Source organism: Osmerus mordax, chromosome 9 (assembly GCF_038355195.1).
Source record: "Osmerus mordax isolate fOsmMor3 chromosome 9, fOsmMor3.pri, whole genome shotgun sequence".
NCBI classification, from domain to species: domain Eukaryota; kingdom Metazoa; phylum Chordata; class Actinopteri; order Osmeriformes; family Osmeridae; genus Osmerus; species Osmerus mordax.
In genome coordinates, this window is record NC_090058.1 from 5,498,458 (window position 1) to 5,518,349 (window position 19,892).

The following is a 19,892-nucleotide window of genomic DNA, read 5'->3' on the forward strand; positions in this document are numbered from 1 at the left end:
TTCACAGCCCCAGCACCCTGACATTTCATTTCCTCCTAACTGACCTTTTATTCAAATATCAGTGGCAGGAATTACACACACACGCACACACACAAGTTCATCCCTGGGTGTGCTTCAACAGAAAAAGACATAAAGAGCAAGTGTTCTTAGCTGTGGGTGAAGGTGTTTCGGTCTCTGGTGAGAGCAGACGATTAACCGGTGGAAAGACTCAGTTAAACGGTTCAGGTGATTGTCTTCATGGTCCTGATCTTATTCTGTATCTGATACCAGCAGAACCGTTACCTTCACTACTAAAGCTCCAGGCACTTTCAGAGCTGAGCTTAACGCGAGCACCTGATTGGTTGCTAACCTAATGGCTTGAGCTTCATTTGGTCAGGAATCCCATATCACTGACCGATCCTAAGACACAGTGGGGGTTAGGGGAACTTCCTGGTTATGTCACTCTCGCCTGGAACGCTACAGGAGTTAGCATTAGATGTGTTAGCATTGATCCTTGTGTATTCTGCCATGCTGTGCTGGGTTTCCTGTCAGAGGTAAAAATGCCTTGTTGCTATGGCAACAAGTCATATCATTTATGAGAGAGAAAGAGAGAGAGAGAGAGAGAGAGAGAGAGAGAGAGAGAGAGAGAGAGAGAGAGAGAGAGAGAGAGAGAGAGAGAGAAGAGAGCGAGAAGAGAGCGAAAGAGAGAATAAAAGGCATCTGTATGTGTGCTCATGTGTGAGAAGTTTATCTGTGGGTTTTGTGTTTAAAAGAGAGAGTGAGAAACAGAGAAAGAAAAAGAAACATAGAGAGTCTGTTAGAGACAAAGGGCATAGAGAGGAAAGGAAAATGACAGAGACAGTCTGTCACCCCCAGAGAGCTCAGTTAGGAGAGGGGTACAGAAGGGGACTTAAGCCTGCAGCAGCTGATAGCAGTGCGTGTGCATCCTTATGTGTGTTGTGTGTGAGTGGGAGTGGGAGCTTCGGAGCGGAGACAAGTAGTCACCACAGAGGATATTAAGCAGATCAGCAGAACAGTGACTGAGAATCACAGACCCGAAGCGGGGCGTCAGATTCGATAAGGGCCCCCCGCTGTGAGCCAATCGGAGGCAGTGTGGCGAGGCGCTGACGGGCGCCTACAAGCAGAGTGGGCCACACCCCCTGGGTCTGGGCACGCTCAGTGCAGGAAGGGCACGACAGACAGGGCTTGTACTCCGATCCCTTAAACTGAAGCTCCTCGTCTCCTCCCTCGCCACGTCCCCCCCCCCCCCCGTCTGTTCCTCACCCCTCCCCATCCAGAGCCTCCATGCATTCAGAGCGGGAGGGCAGCATTCACTGATTCCTCCTTCCGTCTTCGCCCATCCGTAAGCACACTCTAATTGAAAACACGCCCACACACAGACACACATATACACACACTTCAAGCAGCCAGAGAGCAGGACAACATGTCAGTGCCAGCTCTCTGACTGCCCCCTGCCCCCCCACCCTCTTCCCCCTCACCCTCCAGATATCTATTGACAGACAGACATTTTCTCTATAATTGAACGCTGGAGTGCTATGATGACATTGTTACACTGGGGTTGCAACACTCTGTTATCTCTCGCTCTCTCCTGTTCTCTCTCCCTTGTCCCGTCACTTAGCGTTCATGTGGACATTATAGACTCCCAGTTCTCCTTCATGGAGTAAAGAGAGCAACAGTATGTAAGCGTTTGTGTGTTCGTCTGTGGTGTCCAGTCTCATGTTAATAATAGGGGGTCAGATGGCTGAGCGGTTAGGGAAATCTATTAATCGGAAGGTTGCCGGTTCGATTCCCAGCTTTGCAAAATGACGCTGTGTCCTTGGGCAAGGCACTTCACCTCAGTCCTTACCATAAGTCGCTCTGGATAAGAGCGTCTGCTAAATGACTAAATGTTAATGTAATCCGTATCAGGGAGAGCTGAGTGGCCCTAGCAGACCAACGGTAGGTAAGCAGCACATAGCGTACGCTGCACAACACAGCCAGGCCCGGCCATGCTAGAGCTGACCCCAATACTAACTCCATACACAGTTTCATTATTAAGCTGCCCCGAGCAATACACAGTGGCATGACAGTAAAACAATGGCAACTCAATGCCAACAACAACAGCAACAGCAGCAGCCTGATAGTACTTAAACAACGGTCCTATTATCTGTAATTTCGGCAATTATCACATTTTGTAGACACACATTCCCACACCCACGCACCAGAACAGCTGGACAGTGGGATGGTAGCCCAGGCCACTGTGACGTCCGCCAGACCAGGCTGGAGTGGAGAAGTTAAACTATGATGATGAAAGCACTGGAAATAATATAGCAAGAAAAATTCCCCCTCACGTAACAATAAGACTCTTATTTCTTTAGTTAACGAGCTAGACTTTTTTCTTTTTCCTTCATAGGAAAACCACTTAGCCTCTAGTTAATGGGTGACCTTTGATCTTGAATGAAAGTGTGTACATGGTCTGTAGATTACAGTAATAGCTATCCACTAATCCTAACCTTCTCCAGTTGTAAAGTACACATACAAAACAAAACAAAGTACAAAAACAAATACAAGATACTTGTAAACAGAATGGTTCATAAAAAAAACATGACCTCCCTCCCTCATTCACAAAGCAACTGCTGTCCTGGATATGTCACACGCGTGTGTGTGTGTGTGTGTGTGTGTGTCTGTGTGTTAGCGTCTGCATGTGTGTGACACAGAGAGAAAGAGAGAGAGAGAGAGACAGAAGGACACGAGAGGGTAGTAGTGCCTACAGCTACTGGAGACCAGATACACACACATGTGCCTGTGGTGATGGATGGGGCTGTAGGAGAAAACCTCTGTAATGCACAGAGCAAGACAAAACACAATACAGAATCTCCATAAAGTGTCACTGTACTGAACCGTCATTCTGACAAGACTGTGCAGGAAGTCGAGAGAGAGAGAGCGGGAGAGAGAGTGGGAAGGGGGGGGGGGGGGGGTGAGGCCTCTTACACACATACACACAGATGCTGAGATGCTACTTTTCGGCACAACTCATGCACATGTCACTAGACACATGCTTCACCTCCTGTTCTAGAGAATTCCACCACTGATGCTGAAAGTCTTGTGTTATTGGTTGATGTCGGCTGAAAGTCTTATCTCATTGGCCAGCTTGGCCCTTCTGGCTCCTCCTCAATTAGTTTCCAGCCCTTGCTCTTCTTCTTTCCTCCCCCCTCTTCCCTCCTTTCCCTCCCGTGCTTAGGCAGGTAAATTCTTCATAGCTCAATGCTGACTCAAATTCTTAAACAGTGTGGAAGAGAGAGATAGAGCGAAAGAGAGAGCGAGCTCTGGCTAGCAAAAAGAATATGACCTCGGTGCTCCTCTCTCTTCTCTGCGCTGTGACGTGATTAAGAAGCTGCTCTCTCTACGGGTGTGCCCTTGAGCAAGGCACTTAACTCCTTTCCTGGTCCAGCTGGGTGGGTCCACAGTAGCCTGGTGCTGTGCCCAGCTGAAACTACATTGATCTACGTGTATGTGTGTGTATGTGAGTCTACCACTGCAACCCTCCCCCAAGTGTGATGTGTCTCAACTCAATCTCACCAGAAGCATAGAACCAAACGGTGTTTTTGTGTGCTTATAAACAGTACTTCAACACTAGTGGGCTTCCACACTTCTGTAGGACTAGTGTTCTTGTCTTTGACTTTGAGCCCCAGTGGGTGGCGACCAGCAATGACAAACCTGACAGAGGTATAAATCACGCCGCATGATGTCATTAGAAGGGGGCAGAGCACTGGGCCTCCCCAGCTGAGCCCAGGGGGAGGTGGGGGAGAGGCAGACAGGAAGGGGAAACAGAAGCACTCGAATACCAGGCAAGAATAGAGGGATAGAGGGATAGAGGATGGAGAAAAAAATTACTGACTGACAGTCTGACTGTCCCTCAAACCGACAACCCTTGTCTCGGTCCATTTCCCTCCACACTGGGCTCTGTAGAAGCAGACACATCGGTCTCAGAGAGACCGAGTACACACAGGTGTAGAACAGATGAGTCCCACAACAGGTCATAAAGCTGCCATCACTGCTGATCCAAGGCTCCCAGATGATAGCAGAGCTGATAGCAGAGCTGAGTTCAATAGCAGAGCAGAGGTTGAAATTGCAATGATAGGATCCTACAGTATAATGGGACTATTTACGAACAAACAAGGTCTTGAAAGTCATCGGAGTGCATCACCATCATCCTCCTGTCCCCCCCCCCCCCCTCACCTGTCTGATTCCAAGCCTGTAGGCCATGATGCGGTCCACTGCTCCGGGGTTCTGCTGGGTCCACTGGAGCTTGAACCCGTAGACGCGCGGCTTGTTCTGCCACAAGGCGCCGTACGTGTCATAGTAGAACTCCGGGGCGAACGCCTTTCCTGTCAGGAAACACAGAATATGGAAACATTCCGGAACGTCAGACCTTCTTGTGTGTTCCACACAGTTCAATTGTGTACAGCAGCTGTCGTTAAGACAGGCTTCTCCATCTCTGTCACCACCACATACAAGCATCCTCTCACACTGTGGGATAGCAGGCTGATGTGACGTGCCACTGTGAGAAGAGCCCGTCCAACGGATAGATTTACTCTCTTTAACAGGCTCCGAAACGTAAAAACAGCCGAACGTACCCCAGCAGTTCAAAGCATGCATGGACACAAAAAATCCTGAAGTGGAGACTGGGTTTCCTCTTCTCTGTGAGATCTGACAGAGCATGAAAGCAGCTTTACAGCCAGGCCCCGTCTCCATCCTGGCCAACCCAAAACATCAGCCAGACATTGGGGTAGCAGGTTCTGGGGGCTTGGAGATGGGCTTATTGCTCCACCACTGGGATCAGCGAAAAGCAGAAATGAATATGACACGGAGGAGCTGTTCTGGATGCCTAAGAAGGAGTTAGGAGTCAGTTATCAGAAAGTGACAAGAGTGCTTCTGACTGGGCTTTGATGTGAAACAGGAGAGGTATTTGTACTGCTCCACAGATGAACCTGTCTCCAGGTCTCTGGTGAGCAGTCGAGAGTTGGAGCTCGGGAGATGGAGGGTAGGGGGAGGATGCAGAGAAGGGAGGAGGGCAGAATGGAGGGAGGAGTAGGATGGAGGGAGGAGGGTGAGGAAGGTGTTGAGCAGTGCAGAGCGAGAGCTGGGGATCTCTGGATTTTGGGGTATTAAACTGCCTTTGGAAGGTACTGCCACATAAACAGCTCCTTCAGATGTCGTGGAGGAAAACGAGAGCTCAACCAAGGCGGACATGTTGAAGTGTACTTCGTTTCACGTATTGACCTGTCACCAGGCCTATAACTACTGGAAGGCCCTTGTCAAAATTGATTTGATACAGCTGACATCTAATTTAGTTCCCTGCTCTCCACTATCTCCACCTGAGCCTCAGGACACACTGGGCCATGGAAAAGACAGTATCGTGCGTGTGATCTTCAAGTAGGACCATTTCACAGGAGAGACCATGCTCTCTCTCCACATTCTAGGATGAGGAAGCACTGTGGATGTGGCTCCGGGCCAGGGGCAATGGACTAAGTTTAGGTTAACTGTATGGAGATGTCTCTGTCTCTCATTGCTACAGAGCACATTGTTATGGTAAGTATACCGATCAAAACTCCCAAAACGAAAGTACTGTCCTTGAAGTACTGACCTTAAAAAAAAGATTGACAGTAAAAAATAAAATCTATATTAAGTTTGGGGGCCATTATGTTTTTAAACCAGATGCATTAATATTGGATTGTTTTCATGGCGAGATGAAGATGGAGGATTTTAATGAAAACATAAATATTTTATCGTGTTTGACTGAATCATACATTATTAAAGGTTCAGCTAGATCAATAGGACTATCTGTCGGGTTTGTTGTCTCCCACGTTCTCGTCGAAAAAGACAACACTCTTTTTCTCCATAATTATGATTCGTCAGGGCAGTACAAAAACAGAGAGGACGGCACATTCTTTTTCCACTGGAAAAAACACTTTAAAAGAGGCAGGCTGACCTTCCTCTCTCTCTCCCTCTCCCCAGGCAGGGGCTGAACCTGGGCTGTGCTGGCCCTCCTGACTCCCAGCCTCTCGGTCAAGGTCAGAGAGAGGACACAGAACACTGCAGCTGGACCGTGTGTTCTACTGGAAGGTACCCGGGTCTCCTAGCAGGAAGACTGTGTAGCTGTAGAGGGTTTTTTGGGGGTCTGGAGTCCGTTCATTGGACGCTTATAATCTTCATTTCAATGGTTTGTTTGCTATGCTATGCAAATAGCCATCCAGAAGTACAATCTGATTGGCACCATTTTTGCAGCACACTTTATTTAGCATTTTACAGCATAATAATAATAATTATTATTATAAATTGTATTTATATTGCACTTTATATTTAAGCAATCTCCAAGTGCTACAAAGCATAGAGTAATACAAATTAAAAAGAATCAAAGTTTAATAATAAAAAATAATAAAAAAGATCAAGGTCAATAAATTATTAAAAGCAAAACCTATAAAACACATTTAGTGAAAAGCTTTTTTTTTAAGATATGTTTTTAGGTTTCCTAATCTGTCGTCTGAGGGGCCCTAAAATGGTCAGGGAGGGTGCTCCACAGCCTAGGCACAGCAGACACAAAGGCCCTATCACCCATGCTGCATAGCTTGGTTCTAGGGGCTTTAAGGGTGTGTTAGCATGCAGATCGGAGGGTGCGTGAGGAGGTCTGGGGGGTGAGGAGTTCCTGTAGGTAAATGGGGGCATGTCCGTGAAGGCACTGGTGGGTGAGGAGGGGAGACCTTATATTGAATTGTGAATGGGACAGGGAGCCAGTGAGGAGTTTTCAGGATGGGGTGATGAGATCATATTTGCGCACTCTCATCAGGATCCTGGCAGCGCTGTTTTGAATGTATTGCAGTCTCTGGATGCTCTTGCCAGAGATCTCGATGAGGAGTGCATTACAATAGTCCAGCCTGGAAGAGACAATGGCGTGGACAAGCTTCTCTGCATCTGCCAGGGTGAGTGTTGGACGGAGTTTGGCAATGTTCGACGGAGTTGGACGGAGTTTGGCGATGCATAAGTGTGATGCCTCGCATCCCCAGAGCGCTAGGCTAGTCCCGTTTATGTTGTTCACCTGTGTCTTGTTAAAGGTCTGTTTCATTTTGCCCTTGTGTAGTTTAATGTTTAATGTTCTGTCTGCCTCCCTGGGTGTGTGTTGCAGTCCTAGTTTTGTCTCTCTCTCTCTCTCTCTCTCTCTCTCTCTCTCTCTCTCTCTCTCTCTCTCTCTCTCTCTCTCTCTCTCTCTCTCTCTCTCTCTCTCTCTCTCTCTCTCTCTCCCCCCCCCCCCCCCCCCCCCCCCCCCGGGCTCCCTGCACACCTGTGTCTCGTTCCAATCACACAGCTGTTGTCTATTGTGTAATCAGCCTGCCCTGTATATACATTTGCTCCCTTTGTCAGTCCTTGTTGGTTGTTGTCTATATGAGGGCCTGTGCTGTGTTCTGTTCTGCCTGGTAAAGTTATTGTGATCCTATTTCTGTATCCTTGCTCTTCAGTCCAGCAGGCTGGTAGGCCACAATTGGACTGTCCAATATTTACACTCTTCTCTGTTCACAATACTGTAGTAACTAATACACACACACCTGTTCTGTTAGTAGAGCAATTCTCCACCATGCCTCAGACCTGACTTACCATTGCAGTACAGCCTGGAGAATCGTGACCCAGCAATCATCCGGTGCTTTAGCTTCAGTCAGCTAATAAGATACCCCCTGTTGTCTGCGAGTTACATCATAATGTAACCGCTCCGGAACAACCAGGAGGAGCAGTCATCCTGACAGCCCCACACCGAGGACTGGCTTCTCAAGGAACCCAAACTTTTAATGTTACTGAACGGCCCAGCAAGCACACACATCTCCGGATTAATCCCTCATAGCAGGAGCGCTTGTCACACTAACACTCCCTCCTTAGAGAGTATCATGGAGTCAAACAGACAGCATCACCACAGTTCATTAAGTGGTGCAGTTGGGAGGGCAGGGATAATACAGCGTACCAATGTTTTCATGGATGCCGAGTGTCCCTACTTCTTTAGCCTGTCACAGAAACACGCCTGAGTCACCTTCCCCTAGACACACTCACGAAGTCCATCAGCACCATCCAGTCACACACACAAAACATTAACCCGACACACTCACAAACACACACATTTATGATGCACGCCCTGTGTGACAGTCTGAGAAGCTGTAAGGCAGAGGGGGGGGTCTCTTCCCTGCCCTAAATTGCTGACAAGTGGTGTATGGAGGGAGGACAGAGGGAAGGGCGAAAGGAGTGTAGTGGGTCAGATAGGAGGGAGGGGAGTGAGGAGGCCGGCGAGGATGGAAGGATGTAGGGAAGCCTTCAAAGGGATGAAGGGAGGGGTGAGGAGGATATAGAAAGGATGGAGGGTACAGGGATGGAGGGGAGGAGAGAGGGAGTGGGCGGGTGAGGCTCACGCTGGTGAGCGAGGGCTAATCCTCTTTCCTGCCTGCTGTGCAGCGGAGGACATTGACGATGCAAATCCTGGTGTGCAGAGTCAGGCAGGCCCAGAGACGGAGGCCAGGGAGATAGCAGCTGCTCTATCTGTACAGGACTGGAGCAGTGAGGACTGGGGTGGTTACAGTAAGTGGTGCATTCTGCTGGATTGTAGTGATGTCAGAACCATTGTGCTCCCGGTCCTGCCTCCCTATTGGCTGATGATGATTCTGATAGCAGGGCCTCTTATTTAAGCCCAAATCAAGCTGCCACCTCAGAGCAACGATATGACAGAAAGTTCCCTGACATTGCATGCGGGTCGCTGCCCAGAGACCCACCCTGATACCAAACACACTATGTAAGTAGTGTCTAACCTACTTAGATGCTATGCAGGCTGGGTCGACATAGCACAGCGGTGGTGTTTTGTGTCTGTTAAGCAGCTTATTAGCTGTTAAAGCGTTGAACTGCGGTCTTCTTTATAAGCGGTGACAAGGCCTGTCGCCGTCGCCATGGGCAACCTTTCATCAGAGAGTGGAAGGCACTTGTCTCTCTGTATCGACGAGAAGCGGCAGCCCACATCTGCTGAGAGCCACTCACATCAAGAGAACATGAACCTAATCAATACAGCGAGGAGAGAGGAGGAGAGGGGAGAGGAGGAGAGGAGAGGAGGAGGAGAGGGGAGAGGGGAGGAGGAGAGGGCAGAGGAGGAGAGGGGAGAGGGGAGGAGGAAGACAGTGGAGAGGAGGAGAGGAGAGGAGGAGGAGAGGGGAGAGGAGGAGAAGGGAGAGGAGAGGAGAGGAGGAGAGGAGAGGAGGAGGAGAGGGGAGAGGAGGAGAAGGGAGAGGAGAGGAGGAGGAGAGGGGAGAGGAGGAGAAGGGAGAGGAGAGGAGGAGGAGAGGGGAGAGGAGAGGAGGAGGAGAGGGGAGAGGAGGAGGATAGGGGGAGAGGAGGAGAAGGGAGAAGAGAGGAGGAGGAGAGGGGAGAGGAAGGGAGGGGACGGGAGAGGAGGAGGAGAGGGGAGAGGAGGGGAGGAGCAGAGGAGAGGAGGAGGAGAGGGGAGAGGAAAGGGGAGAGGAAGGGGCGGGGAGAAAGGAGGAGAGGGGAGGGGAGAGGAAGGGAGGGGAGAGGAGAGGAGGAGGAGAGGGGAGAGGAGGAGGAGAGGGGAGAGGAAGGGAGGGAAGGGGAGAGAGGAGGAGAGGGGAGAGGGGAGAGGAAGGGAGGGGATGGGAGAGAGGATGAGAGGGGAGAGCAGAGAAGAGCTGTCCCAGGAATCATAATACATCGCTCTGAGTCACATGTCTCTTACCCGTGACCAGGAAGGTGCAGCGGCCCGCCCCGGCCTCGTTTGTGATGTCACAGGTGTACTCTCCGTATCCCTCGCGGTTGAGGCTGCGAACTTGGTAGTCTGTGTCATCCCGCTGATCGTTGAACGTGCCAACAGTGAGAAGGCGTGTCCCCAGCTTCCACTCGTACTTGAGGTCGCGGAGCGGGGTGAGCCCGTAGCAGACGGCAGGTCAGGAGGAAGGCCCGACCCAAACCCTGACGGACCTCTGTGTACACCGGCTCCACCGTGGGGGGGTCTGCCATTGGGATTACATGATTTAGATTAGATTACTGTAGTGAGTTTCTAAATGACACAGGATTAGTTACATGAGATGAACATTTGTTGACTGGAGCACATAACTTTTCCCCAAATGCACGCACGCACGCACGCACAGACACACACACACACACACACAAATACAGTGGCGTCTAACGAGCTACTGACACGAGAGGAGAGTTGACACGGAGGACTGGATGTAAAAAGCAAAAAGCAAAACTTTCAAAACCACTGCCTGACTCTGCACTAAATTGAGTGGGACCGCTGGGCTGCATCTAAAGTGCTGTATCATATTCTATGATTATTATCCCACGCAGGGCAGTATAATGGGCAGAGCAGTAAGGATTTGAGAAAGGGCCATCTTCTCTTCCCATCTTATTCAGAGTTCTCCGAGGAGCTGTCCTCTGTTGACTTTACGGAGGGAAAGAGCACAGCTAACAGCGTCCTGGTGGAAGAGGAGGAGGATGAAGTGGACGAGGAGGGGGTAAAGAGAGAAGAAGGATATGGGCGACGAAGCTGGAAGAAGAGATGGAAGAACTGGAGTAGGGCGGAGGAGTTGAGGGAAGAGGTGGATACCTTAGGGACTGTTTTCATTTAGTTCAAAGAAAAACCGGCCTGGTTCACAAAAGATCTGAGTACCACTTCAGAGCAGATGATACTCATACTTCTAGACTTCATTCTACATACTTCTAATCTTCTCTCTTCCCTCCCTAAAGCCCTCTTGGCCAACTCTCTATCCCTAATGCTTGTTATATGCTGGATGGGGGTAGATTAGCATGTTGTAGGATAGAGTGCTACAAGGGTGAACATCAATACGCTTCAGAGGACATTTTCTATTTTGTATTACTGGAGGAAAAAATAATTGCAGGCGAAGATGAAATGCTTAAAGTAGTAATAATTGGGTCTTTTTCAGAGGGAGATGTGATCTTGGTCGGTTGGGTTTGGAGTGATGCTGAAGGAATGGATGTGCGAGGGTGGCAGTGAGTGTCAGAGAACGGCTGTAATTATCTTTTCATTAGACTGCAAATAGCACATAAATAATCATCAGCTTCCTATCAATATTCCAGACAATTCATTTGAAGTTTGGAGAATGCTAAAGACTGCAGGACTACACTATCTGCACTGACATGCACACACACAGACACACGCATGCACAAACGCCGCTACAAAGCCAGATGCCACATCACAAACAAAAAGTAGGTGTGAAAGTGACAAGTGTGGGCATTGACCTTTACAGTTAGCATGCCTGGAACAATCCCTTCTAACCCCTAACCACACAAACATGCTCCCACACACACACACACACACACACACACACACACACACACGTAGCTCTCCTCTTAGGAGGTTGGAAATCTCGAACAAAGCCAGCATGCCCTCCCTGGCCCCCGACTCAGTTTCTGCTAAACTGCACACGCACACACACACACACACACACACACACACACACACACACACACACACACACACACACAGACCAACATACACAGACAGATACACACAGTCACACACACGTCATAATTACGTTTTTGTCAGTGTTTAGCTTGTACCCTGGCCAATAGATCCTATTAACCCTCAAGTTGATAAGGTGTCGTAGGAGATGGACTGAGGTGGAAACGAGGGATGGAGGGAGAGGAGGGACAAAAAGGGCAAGTGTCTCCGCTCTGCACTAAGGGGGAGATAAGTGTTAATTGGGTTCACGTTTGTGACCTGGGAGTATTCAATTAAGACTGAGTGGGTCTGGAGTCTGTGGAGCTGGCAGCTGTGGCTCTGGGCCGGGCAGGAAGGAGGGGGGGGGTCTAACATCTGCTCCTATCTTGACCAGCCTAGACTCATGGTTAGGTTGTTGTTAGTCATGAGAGCAATTCATCACTTTACACCTTTACATATATCCCTGAACCCTGGTGGGTTGTGCTGTATGTGTGTGTGTGTGTGTGTGTGTGTGTGTGTGTGTGTGTGTGTGTGTGTGTGTGTGTGTGTGTGTGTGTGTGTGTGTGTGTGTGTGTGTGTGTGTGCACGCATGTGTGTGTTTGTGTGTACAATAGCAATCATACACGCTTGCGTAACTGGATTAAAATGGTCGGCCATTGTCAAGTCTTCAGCTCACATCCTGTATGAACCACAATGAGAGGTGTGCATTTCTGATGTAAGCAAGAAGTGGCATGCTAATAAATATCAGGAAGGGTACCACTAGAGGGGGGATTCATTCCACTTTCCTCATACAGTGGTTACATATGCAGCCATTGTAGTCGAATGTAAAATGTAATTAATTCTATTTAAATCTTTGGTTAAACGCTGCCCTGGTTAAACACACTACTGTGGATACACACACATTCTTCCTCAACAGATGGCTAGTCGCCATGGCGTCAATGAGTGGGGAGGGACAGCTGTGGGGGAGGAGGAGGGGATGGAGGGATTGAGAGAGAGATGGAGAGTAGAATGAGATGGATGAGAGAGAAAAAAGAAGTCTATTTTCATTTCATTACCAATATAACAGAGTAATGCTGATCTGGGGGCTTAAAGCACGGGGGTATCCAGGGCAATCTTTCTACCTCCCTGGTGACTGGTGACTGTGACAACATCCTGCTGCCCCTCTTCCCCTCTCTCTTCTCTCTATCCTCCACTCCAAATTTCGGTCTCTCCTTCTTTCTTTTTCTCCCTCTCCTTGTCTCGCTCCTGTTCTCGTCTCAGTCCATCTGCAGAACCACATCCCCAAACCTGTCTTTTCTCTCACTGCTCCCCCCTTCCTCCACGCTCCTCTTTGCTCTCATCCCTCTCTCCATCCCGCCCCCATGGACTCTGCAGTGGAGCAGCCTCAGCTGTCAGAGATGGAAGTACAAAGACATCATCCAGGGGCCCCACTGGTACCCAGCGTGGGCACACACACACACACACACACACAAGCACACACACACACACAAACATACACACTCATAAACCCACACAGCCAGAGGCTCACTCTGGTGCCCAGCTCCACCACCAGTAATGAGGCTTGTGGACAAGGATTATCTCCTAGCCTAGCCTAGCCTAATCTAACGTAGCCTAGCCTAGCCTTTATTGTCAATGGAAGCATAATGTCTTGACAATGTGTTATAGGAGGCTAGCACAAACACACATGGAATCTCCCCCACACCCATACACACACACACACACACACACACAATCATTCACAATGTTTTGGTTCAGAATCAGAATGGGATTTATTCGCCATGAAAGTTTGCACAGGCAAGAAATTTGCTTTGGCAGGAAGGTGCATACAATAAACATATAGGAACCTAAAATTAAAAAATGTGGACTATCTATACTAAGGGTAAATAAACTAGCAGTACTAAGTGGAATTAGAATTAAATAAAATATACAATAAAATAAAAAAAATACTGACCTACGGGGGGGGTTATATTGTGTACACTATCTGCAGACAAGCAGCAGTAAATCAGAACCCATCTACTCAATTTGTATACCATGGTCTGCTGCTTTCATACTAACTTCACCTTACATGCCGGCTCTCAAGGACAGTCGCTGCAGGAGTTACATAATGAGAACTGTTAAAATGGCCAACCAAAGAATCGTGACTCACATGCACACTCACACAAGCACACAAAAACATTTACACACACACACACACACACACCACACATGTTCACATGCAACATAAATGGGACGAGAAAAGAGACAGAAAGATGAGTGATGAGTGAAAGAAATTAAACGCATATGTGAATGAACTGCAAAAAAAGGCTTTGGTTTCCCGTTCGGCTTTCCTGAACAGATAAGCGCAGGTCTCTCTCTCTCTCTTTCTCCTCCTGTTCCCTCCTCTGTGTGTTCCCTCCTCTGTGTGTTCCCTCTGTGTGTTCCCTCCTCTGTGTGTTCCCTCTGTGTGTTCCCTCCTCTGTGTGTTCCCTCCTCTGTGTGTTCCCTCTGTGTTCCCTCCTCTGTGTGTTCCCTCCTATGTGTGTTCCCTCCTATGTGTGTTCCCTCCTCTGTGTGTTCCCTCTGTGTTCCCTCCTCTGTGTGTTCCCTCCTATGTGTGTTCCCTCCTCTGTGTGTTCCCTCCTCTGTGTGTTCCCTCTGTGTGTTCCCTCCTCTGTGTGTTCCCTCCTCTGTGTGTTCCCTCTGTGTGTTCCCTCTGTGAGTTCCCTCTGTGTGTTCCCTCCGTGTGTTCCCTCCTCTGTGTGTTCCCTCCTCTGTGTGTTCCCTCTGTGTGTTCCCTCCGTGTGTTCCCTCCTCTGTGTGTTCCCTCCTCTGTGTGTTCCCTCCTCTGTGTGTTCCCTCTGTGTTCCCTCCTCTGTGTGTTCCCTCCTCTGTGTGTTCCCTCTGTGTGTTCCCTCTGTGTGTTCCCTCTGTGTGTTCCCTCCGTGTGTTCCCTCCTCTGTGTGTTCCCTCCTCTGTGTGTTCCCTCTTTGTGTTCCCTCCTCTGTGTGTTCCCTCTGTGTGTTCCCTCCTCTGTGTGTTCCCTCTGTGTGTTCCCTCCTCTGTGTGTTCCCTCTTTGTGTTCCCTCCTCTGTGTGTTCCCTCTGTGTGTTCCCTCCTATGTGTGTTCCCTCTGTGTGTTCCCTCTGTGTGTTCCCTCTGTGTGTTCCCTCTGTGTGTTCCCTCTGTGTGTTCCCTCCTCTGTGTGTTCCCTCCTCTGTGTTCCCTCCTTTGTGTGTTCCCTCCTCTGTGTGTTCCCTCCTCTGTGTGTTCCCTCCTCTGTGTGTTCCCTCCTCTATGTGTTCCCTCCTCTGTGTGTTCCCTCTGTGTATTCCCTCTGTGTGTTCCCTCCTCTGTGTTGCCTGTGGTGGGGCTGGTCTCATGCCTCCTCTCCCTCTGGCAGAGTGGGGCACAGCGTAGAGTACAAGCTGCCCACAGGGATCATCCTTGGCTGACTCACACTACTGGGCAATGGTCCTGGTGAGCCATAGTGACACACACACACGCACGCAGCTCCCCTGGCTCATTCTTTCCTCACAGTGTGCACCAGTGGTGTGTGAGCAGGGGGAGGCGGACAGATTTTTCGGAGGAGTTATGACACCAGGAAGTGAGAAGCGGTGATCTGAGCGAGAGAGGTTCTGGGTTTCCACCAGCCAGCCTGCATCACCTCTCCTCTCCCTCTGATCTCCTCTCCTCTTCTCTCATCTCCTTTTTCGCGTCGCACTTAATTCATAGCACCAGCTCGCTTCTGTACACCATTCATCCCAACCCCACTCCACCAGGTTACATACACCAAGGGCTATTTACATTATGGATTATATGATTACATACCCTACCCTACCCCCCTCCCCTCACCTCCCTCTCCAAAATGCTCCCAGTCCTCCTGCCTCATCTCCTGCACACAGCAAGCAAACCACTCCCACTAATGGACGGGAAGTCAGTCATAGGAGTCAGGTGGCTGAGCGGTAAGGGAGTCGGGCTAGTAATCTGAAGGTTACCGGTTCGATTCACGGCTGTGCCAAATGACGTTGTGTCCTTGGGCAAGGCACTTCACCATACTTGCCTCGGGTGGAATGTCCCTGTACTTACTGTAAATCGCTCTGGATAAGAGCGTCTGCTAAATGACTAAATGTAAATGTAACCACTACACATCGTTCTTTGCAGGGCGTCAAGGTTTGCGAGGAACATTTCCTTTGCGCGTGGATGGATGGTGGGCAGCTGATTAGGACACATCAGGCTCCCGCCCTGGGCCTGTTCTCAGCACCCAAGGTTGAAATTCATATCAAACCTTGTGAATGATACAGGATGTAGGTCCGACATTGATTCTCTCTCTACCTCTCCCTCTCTAGTGGTATCGAATTAGCCATCCAGCTATCTATTTACCTTTCTATCAATCAATCTCTTTCCCCCCCCCTCCATCTCTTTTTATCAGCATGAGGGATCTGAAAACCCTCTATGAGAGCTAGTTGGTAGAACACAGAAGATGAGACATAAATGGTGGATAGCAGAAAGGACATGAGGATGTGTGGGACAGGAGGGAAGGAGAGGCAGACATAGGAGACCCCTTCAGGACCACTCACACTGCACCACCAGCTCGATCAGGGCCTCGCGGGGTTTGACGTTGAAGCCGTTGTACTGACTGGTCTGGCAACGGTAGGTTCCCGTCATCTCCCTGGAAACGTTGAGGATGCGCAGCACGCCGTCGTAGCTCTCGGTGGTCATGGCTCCGTCGGGCATGGCGGCCTCCTTGTCGGCCCGGGACCAGAGGATGATGGGCTTGGGCTTGCCAGAGACCAGACACTGCAGCTCCACCGTCTCCCCCTCCTGGACCACCAGGGAGGACTTCCCCCTCGGCACCGTCAACTCTGGAGGGACTGGAGGCACCGAGAGGGAGGGAGGGAGCGAGGGAGGGAGAGGAGGAGAGGGAGGGAGGGAGCGAGGGAGGGAGAGGAGGAGAGAGAGGGAGGGAGCGAGGGAGGGAGAGGAGGAGAGAGAGGGAGGGAGGGAGGGAGGGAGAGGAGGAGAGAGAGGGAGGGAGGGAGGTAGAGAGAGGGAGAGGAGGAGAGAGAGGGAGGGAGGGAGGGAGGGAGAGGAGGAGAGAGAGGGAGGGAGGGAGGTAGAGAGAGGGAGAGGAGGAGAGAGAGGGAGGTAGGGAGGTAGAGAGAGGAGGAGAGAGAGGGAGGTAGAGAGAGGTAGAGAGGAGGAGAGAGAGGGAGGGAGGTAGAGAGAGAGAGAGGGAGGTAGAGAGAGGAGGAAAGAGAGGGAGGTAGAGAGAGGTAGAGAGGAGGAGAGAGAGGGAGGGAGGTAGAGAGAGAGGGAGGGAGGTAGAGAGAGGAGGAAAGAGAGGGAGGTAGAGAGAGGTAGAGAGGAGGAGAGAGAGGAAGGGAACAAAAGAGAGGGGAAGAAATGGAGGGAGAGAGAAACAGAGACCGGAGACACGTTGTCTCAGGTCAGTCATGTAGATCAGTAGAGTCCTCTCAGTTTTAGGCTGTGGGTTCTGTTACCCTCAAGGCCTGGCCGTGGGCACCAGCAGCCCAGCACTGTGCTCCTGCTGTGCTGCTGTGGGGCGTTACTGCAGCTTGTTATGTTCTGCTCCATTGGCTATGGGACAGGGATGGGACAACAAAGTCTAACACTGATTCAAAGACAAGCCCAAAGCCTTACTAACACATCCAGACAGCTAGATACAGGGGATTGTTAGAGGGGACAGAAACTTACACGTACATTTTTTCCCCGCATGCATGCACACCCCCCCCCCCCACTGCCACCACCAGCACTGGGTTACGTAAGGCCCTGCAGGAAACCTGCTCCCGAGACCTGGGTGTGTGTATAGGTGTGTGTGTGTATAGGTGTGTGTGCTTTTGCATGTGTGTATTCTCTCGAGGTTAGACCACACTAGCAGGCCTCTTCCAGCTTTCAGGGCAGGTCTAGAAGGTTCTACTGAAATTGGTTATAGACTCTGTGCTCTTCCATTAAGTAGCTCTAATGGCCAACAACGATCCCATGTCCATCTCACTGAGTGTTCTGAGGTTCACTCCCTCTCCATCTGGCTGTCAGAACCCCCACCAGAGAGAGAGAGAGAGAGAGAGATGGAGAGAGAGAGGGGGAGAGAGAGAGAAAGAGTGGGGGAGAGAGGGAGGGAGGGTTACGATAACTGTGCTTCTACGTGCTGTCTCTCATCTCTAACTGTCTCTCATCTCTCCTGAGCATTTTAAAATAAATTACGTCTAAACATGTCCATAGATGTACAACTTAGAGAGGACCAGTTTGCCTGCCATTAAGCTATGTGAAGTATGCACTATTTACACACACACACACACACACACACACACATACACTGGAAGATGATCAGACAAGCTTACACAGGTGACCCAGCACAGTCAGGCTGTAAATAACCATGAGGGTCTGAAGTATAAACAAGCTAGAAAATATTAGCAGTACTTCCACACCAATTAACACTGAGCTGGAGCTGATTGAGTGGATGAATCCTGATTACAGGCGAGTTGGCGTGACAACACTCCTGTTGGGATCAAAGCGACTGGATCTTATTATGCTGCTATGGTAACAGTGGAGGATCAAGTAGAAAAACTGAATTTGAGAGTTTGTTGGTGATTGTGTGTGTGGTTGTGTGTCTTTTACATCTACCTCCTTGACATTGTGTGTCCTTACTCCTGTCACACACTCAAGTGACAGCTTCAGACTCTTCCTCGTCATTATCCTCTTCATCCTCTTCCTCCCCTCTCCTTCGGGATAATAAAGCAACTATCAAGTTGTCAGAGAAGCTTTCAAACCAATCAGCTCCTCAGAGATGAATGTTCAAGTGAAAGTAGTCAAGGACACAGACTAAGAAAACAGCAGAAGACTGCTGGACTGGATCCAGCAAAGACAGGAGTCACACCTCTATAGTCTTCCAGGACTGGACTAGGACATGGTAGGACAGAGGGACTAGACCTCTACAGCCCTCCAGGACTGGACTAGGACATGGTAGGACAGAGGGACTAGACCTCTACAGCCCTCCAGGACTGGACTAGGACATGGTAGGACAGAGGGACTAGACCTCTACAGCCCTCCAGGACTGGACTAGGACATGGTAGGACAGAGGGACTAGACCTCTACAGCCCTCAAGGACTGGACTAGGACATGGTAGGACAGAGGGGCTAGACCTCTACAGCCCTCCAGGACTGGACTAGGACATGGTAGGACAGAGGGACTAGACCTCTACAGCCCTCCAGGACTGGACTAGGACATGGTAAGACAGAGGGGCTAGACCTCTACAGCCCTACAGGACTGGACTAGGACATGGTAGGACAGAGGGGCTAGACCTCTACAGCCCTACAGGACTGGACTAGGACATGGTAAGACAGAGGGGCTAGACCTCTACAGCCCTCCAGGACTGGACTAGGACATGGTAAGACAGAGGGGCTAGACCTCTACAGCCCTACAGGACTGGACTAGGACATGGTAGGACAGAGGGGCTAGACCTCTACAGCCCTACAGGACTGGACTAGGACATGGTAAGACAGAGGGGCTAGACCTCTACAGCCCTCCAGGACTGGACTAGGACATGGTAAGACAGAGGGACTAGACCTCTACAGCCCTACAGGACTGGACTAGGACATGGTAGGACAGAGGGACTAGACCTCTACAGCCCTACAGGACTGGACTAGGACATGGTAGGACAGAGATACTAGACCTCTACAGCCCTCCAGTAGAAGACAGTCCTGGACTAGCATATGGTAGGAAAGAGGAACCAAACCTCAACCTATCGAGAACAGGTCAACAGCCTTAGAAAAGGTCAACAGTTCGAGAACAGGTCAACAGTTCGAGAAAAGTTCAAGAGTTCTAGAAAAGGTCAACAGTTCTAAAACAGGTCAACAGTTCAAGAAAAGGTCAACAGTTCTAGAACAGGTCAACAGTTCTAGAAAAGGTCAACAGTTCTAGAAAAGGTCAACAGCTCTAGAAGAAGTGTGTTCTCCGGGACCTCTCACCTGTCGTGGAGGAGATGTTGACGTCGATGCTGATCTCGGGGATGCCGCCGTTCCTCAGCGAGGCCACGCACGTGTACGTGCCGAAGTCGGTGAATTTGAGGTCGATGATGTCCAGGTTGGTGGTGCCGGGGGACACCTCGGCATCGGTGTGGGTGATGACCATGCGCTCCGAACTGCGCAGCGGCCGGCCGTTCTTCAGCCAGCCGAACATCAGCTCCTCAGGGGGCGTGGCCTCCACCTGGCAGGAGATCTTGACCTCGCGGCCGATCTGGATGTTGTCGTCATTGTGGTAGGGGTCAGGGGTGATCCAGAAACGACCTTTCCTCAGGCCTGAAGGACGTGGAAATAGAAGAGATTAGAGGATTAGAGGGACAGAGAGAGAGAGAGCGAGTGTGAGCGAGCGAGAGGACAGGGCTGGGATTCCGATGAACAACCCCCCCCTCCACACCACC

At 50.2% G+C, this 19,892-nt stretch overlaps 1 protein-coding gene across 1 annotated transcript in view; it reads right to left on the reverse strand.

Moving 5' to 3' along the window:
• mdga2a (MAM domain containing glycosylphosphatidylinositol anchor 2a) overlaps positions 1-19,892 on the reverse strand; it is a 37,338-nt gene that overhangs the window by 7,450 nt on the left and 9,996 nt on the right. The window contains 5 exon segments of the mRNA XM_067243272.1: positions 4,219-4,367; positions 9,752-9,935; positions 9,937-10,025; positions 16,033-16,326; positions 19,441-19,770. Of these exon segments, the coding sequence (XP_067099373.1) occupies positions 4,219-4,367; positions 9,752-9,935; positions 9,937-10,025; positions 16,033-16,326; positions 19,441-19,770 (1,046 nt within the window).